The 5,003-nt window shown below is 62.3% G+C and overlaps 1 protein-coding gene across 1 annotated transcript; it reads right to left on the reverse strand.

Annotated features, from left to right (window-relative positions):
• Positions 1–211: 211 nt before the first annotated feature.
• On the reverse strand, positions 212–3,251 carry SOX4 (SRY-box transcription factor 4). The gene has a single exon (XM_058806575.1). It carries the CDS (start codon positions 2,492–2,494, stop codon positions 1,199–1,201), a length of 1,296 nt encoding a protein of 431 aa, XP_058662558.1. The 5' UTR covers positions 2,495–3,251; the 3' UTR covers positions 212–1,198.
• Positions 3,252–5,003: the final 1,752 nt, after the last annotated feature.

Consider the following 5,003-nt stretch of genomic DNA (forward strand, 5'->3'; position numbering starts at 1 on the left):
ATTTTTGTAGGAATCAAACATAGCGCCATCTATCTGCTTTGATATTATCCTAACACTAGTTTTGTTTTTTTCAAACTGTTCAACAGTCTTACAGAAATCTTGAAAAGATAGACAGTATAACATGCTATATTAAACCCCACCAGTGAAATAATCCAACACCATCACGATTCTGAGTAAGAAGAAAAAAACTACTTTTTTTTGTATTTTCAGGTTTGTTTTTTTTTTCTTTTTTTTTTTTCAAAAGCCATCGCCCTCAGTTTCCCCTGTACCACATCATGACAGAAACTGTTCCCATTCGGTCTCTGTTTCAAAAGAAGTTTTCAGTGTTCTTGAAGTTTCAGCCTTATTTTTCTCTCTACATATTACATGAGGTGACTGAGAAAAGCGCTGCCGCCACCTTATCTGTACGTGCAAATCCATTTCAGTTTATTATTATTTACCCCACCGTATTTCCAAGACAGCTCTCAAGTGTAAGTCTGGCTCTTCTCCGCTTAACTAGGATCTCAGTCCAGCTCCATCCACCTCCTCCTCCTCCCAGCATTGTTGCCTCTTCTCACCGCAGAAGAAACCGGGACAGGATTCCTCCCCACAAACGTGAACCTTGCAAAGGATTTGGGTGGATTTTCTGTTCTTTTTTTGTTTTTTTTTTTTTTTCCCCAAGCAGTTCTGATCGCTCTTTCATTGGAAAGGGCGAATGCCCAAGACATCCAGTGCGCGCTCAGCACAACGCATTGCTCCCCCTCCTCTTTATTCGTATAAAATGGGCAATAACAAAGAACCCAGAGGTGTGTGTGGTTTCCCCTCCCTCCCCCTTCCTCTGTCTCTCTTTTCAGGAAATAAAAAAAGGGAAAAGGACAGCGTCTCGCTCCCGCCAGTCTCTCAAAAAGCACCGTCAGGCTCCTCTCTCGGAGGGGGCGTGAGCGGGTCCGTCTGCAGCCGGAGGAAGGGGACTGCCGGCCTTTCCGCAAGGAGAGGGCGATCCCGCTCCTTCCCCAAGCTCAAGAAGCAGTCTTTCAACAGCCCCTTCCCAGAAAAAAACAAAACACCTCCTTCCTCCCCCTCAAAAAAAAAAAAATAAATCCCAAAACACAAACACCAAACAAAACAGAAAAAGACACAAAAGCGCCCGGCGGGGTGGGCGAGTCCTGCCGACAGCCACGCGCGCCGGTGCCTCCTCCAGCAGGGCCCGGCTCTCGCCTCAGTAAGTGAAGACCAGGTTGGAAATGCTGGACTCCAGCCAGTCCCCCGAGATCATCTCACTTACCTCCGGCGTGCAATAGTCCGGGAACTCAAAGTGCGAGCCCGAGCCGGGCTCGAAGTTAAAATCCAGGTCCCGGTCGAGCACCGAGGAGCTGAAGCTGCCCAGGGACATGCTCTCAAAGCCGGGGCTGGGGTTCAGGTCCAAGAGGTCGTCCTCAAACTCGTCGTCCGACGAAGAGGAGCCGGAGGAGGAAGAGGAGGAGGAGTGGGAGGACGCGGAGGAGGAATGAGCCGTCGAGGGGGCCGGAGAGGAGGCGCGCAAGCTGGTGTAGCTGCGGTGATCCGAGGGCGAGCCGGAGCCGGAGGGCGAGGGGCAGGCCACGCCGCCGCAGTCCCCGTCGGGCCGGCCCGCGCCGCCACCCCCCTCCTCGTAGAGGCTCAAGGGGTCGCCGGCTTCCGCCGAGCTGCTCAGCGTGGGGCTGCCGGGCACGGCGCCGCCGGGGGAGGCGGAGGCGGCCGCCGCCTGCCCGCTCCCGAAGATGTAGACCCGCTTCAGCTTCTTCTCGGCGAGCGGCTTGCCGGGTCCCGAGGGCGCGCCCGCCGCCCCCCGGGGCTTGTAGAGCGCCTGGTGCTCGGGCGGCAGCAGCGCGGCCGAGGGCTCCCCGGGGAACGGGGCGGCCTTGCCCCCCGCCGCCTTGCCGTGGGGCTTGCCGCCCGCGCCGCCGCCGCCCGCGGGGGAGGGCTTGGAGCCGCCGCCGCCGCCCTTCTTCGGGGCGGGCTTGGCGGGGGCCGCGGGGCCGCCGGAGCCGCCGCCCGCGCTGCCCCCGCCGGCGCCGCCCCCGCCGCCCTTGTCCGCCTTGTCGCCGGGCTTGGCGGAGCTGTTGCCCGACTTCACCTTCTTCCTGGGCCGGTACTTGTAGTCAGGATAGTCCGCCATGTGCTTGAGGCGCAGCCGCTCCGCCTCCCGGATGAAGGGGATCTTGTCGCTGTCCTTGAGCAGCTTCCAGCGCTTGCCCAGGCGCTTGGAGATCTCGGCGTTGTGCATGTCGGGGGACTGCTCCATGATCTTTCGCCGCTCGATCTGTGACCATACCATGAAGGCGTTCATGGGCCGCTTTATGTGCCCGCTGGGTGTCTTGCACCAGCTCGGGTCATCCGCCTTGCCCCCCGTGGAGGCGGTGGAACCCGGCGTGGGGGAGGAGGCGATGCCCAGCTCGATGCCGGCCCCGGAGTCGGAGGTCTCGGCGGCCAGCAGCGCCTCCGTGTTCTCCGCCGTGTTGGTCTGCTGCACCATCGCGGCGGCGGCGGCGGGGGGCTCGCCGGGGCTCAGCGCCGCTCCGGAGCTCAGCGCCGCTCCGGCGCGGGGCAGGGCGCGCAACTTCTCACAGCGGCACCGGGACGGCGCAGCCCCCCGCGGCCGCGCCCCCGCTCCCCGCACCACTTGTACTTCCACACCGGCGCCTCGTCCCCGGCGGCGCGGTCCTCTCCCCCTCAAGGCAGCGGTGGCGGCAGCAGCAGGAGCGGCGGGGCCGCCCGCGGTCAGACAAGAGTTTCTGCAAAAGCAGCGCCCCGAGCCGCCCGTCCAAGTTAGCTTTTTTTTTTTCTTGGGGTGTTGGGCTTTTTTGGGTTTTTTTTTGGAGGGGGGTGTCGGTCTGCTTTTTTTTCCTCACCACATCGGCTTTCCCCCCTCCCCGAAGCAGCTGGTCCAGTTCACAAGCGCGTTCCGCCTGCCCGCGGCGTTTCAGGAGAGCGGCACTCCTGCCGCCGAAAGTCTCTCAGCGCTGGGCACGGCCAGCGTGCACCGCCGCGGGGGAGGGGGGAGGCGGCGCGCCCCCGAAGCCCCGAAAATCCCGGCTCCAGGACCCGTGGTGGCAGCGGGGTCGGTGGCCAGGAGTTTGTGCAGGTTGGATTTGGCAGTTGCGAGGTACCGAGCGACAAGGAAACCCCTCGGGATAAGGCAAAAAAAATGGAGAAAAAAAAAAGAAAAAAGAAAAAAGAAACAAGAAGGCAAAAATAATAATAATTGAAAAAATCGCCGTAAAAAAAGAAAATAAAAAAGCGCTCGTGCATGAACGAGTGTGTACGTCCCCGGCAGGAAGACCGGCGAGCCGGGCGCCCAGCTCCGTTCTCCTCCTTCGTCCTCCGCCGACGGCGGTGCCGCCGCTGCTGCTGCTCCGCGCGCGCGGAGCCCCGCGGAGCCGCCGCCGCCCCCCGCGCTCGCCCGCCGGGCGCTGCCCCGCGCCCCCCGCACGCCGCGCTCCGCCGGCCGCAGCTGAGAGCGGACCCCGTGCCCGCCCCGCGCCGCTTTATCCTTTCGCAGCCCGCCCCGCGGCCAATGGCGCGCTGTATCCAACGCCCTCCGCGTGCCAAGCCCCGCCCGCCGCCCCGGGATTGGCGGCCGGCGCGGAGCGGTAATAATGGCCGCGTGCAATGGGAAGCGCCCGCGCTGACCTCATTCCCGGCGGCGGGGCGAACTTTTTAAAAGGGGCAGGAGGGCAGCGCCGCGCACCGCCCCGCGCCTCGCCGCGCACGTGCCCGCGGCCCCCCGGCCCCCGCCCATGGCCCCGCTCCTCCCCCCCCTTCCCTGCCGGGGGGGAAAAATCAGGAAATCAGCAAAAATCATCATAATACAAATAATTAAAAAAAAAAAAACGAAGAGAGAAAGAAAGGGAGAGCGGGGAATGAAGGCGTCCCGCCCCCGCGCCGGGCGGCGAGCGGGGACACCTGCCCGCACAAAGGGCCGGGAGGCCGCTCCCGCCGCCCCGCAGCCGCCGCACGCCCAGCGGGCAGCGCTGCCCGGGGAATGCCGCAGGGCGAGGGCGCCCCGCGCCCGTCCCCACGCCCACACGCGCAGTGTCACGGAGGGGTCGCCGGCCCTGGAGAAGGGCCCGCCAGGCGCGGCCGTCACGCCCCCTCCGCACGGAGCTGGAGAGGAGCGCGCAGGGGTGGGACGGGACCGGCGGCGGGCACCGGGCACGGCGCTGAGTAACCCTGCCGCCCGTCCCGAATTCCCCGGCGCGCAGCGAGGAAGAGGCGCTGCCCTCATCGCGTTTTTACCCTCCGACTCCCCTCCTGCGTTTCGCTGCATGCCGCGGTGCCACCGAGGCGCCCCATCCCGGGAGAGGCTGCGGCTGGGGGTTCCGGCCCGGCCCCTCCGCGTCCCCGGAGAGCGGGAGGGAGGAAGGAGCGGCGCGCAGCCGGCAGGCAGGTACCGGCCCTGGGGGGAGCTGCTGCCGTGTCCCTGCCGGTCCGCCCCGCCGAGCAGGGCCCCTGCTCCCCGGGGCTCTTCCCTGGCTGTAAGGCGCTTTCGGGTACCGCTGTTTCGTGCCATGTGCCCCTTCCTCTGTCCTGCCACCATCAGTAATGAAGAAAATCAGGGCAGCGAGGTCAGGCGCTGTGCAGCACCCCTGCAGGCCTCGTGGTATCAGCCCCCCCTCCAGTATTCAGGTGAAGGGGGCAGTAAGACCATAAAAACAGTGTCAGCGCTGCTTCCCAATGATTCCTCACATCACTCATCAGACCAGGGACCAGAAAAGCTATTAGGCAAAACAGCTGTGAAAATTTTTGTTCTTCACACCACCTTTTAAATCAGAAGCAAAATAATGGTTGGATACAGCTAAAATATCTAAGATAGAGGTCTAAAAATAAATTGCATATGTTTGCAAGAAAAGTTATGGTAGGATCCTTTAGCAGAGTTTCTAGCTGGATTGAGAACAGGCTTTGGATATTAAGATCTCACACTGGACTTAAAGAACGCGGCTGTGAAATGCTGAGAAAAATCCTGAATTCTCAGTACCTCCCTG

The sequence above is a fragment of the Ammospiza caudacuta genome, chromosome 1 (genome assembly GCF_027887145.1).
Source record: "Ammospiza caudacuta isolate bAmmCau1 chromosome 1, bAmmCau1.pri, whole genome shotgun sequence".
Lineage (NCBI taxonomy): Eukaryota > Metazoa > Chordata > Aves > Passeriformes > Passerellidae > Ammospiza > Ammospiza caudacuta.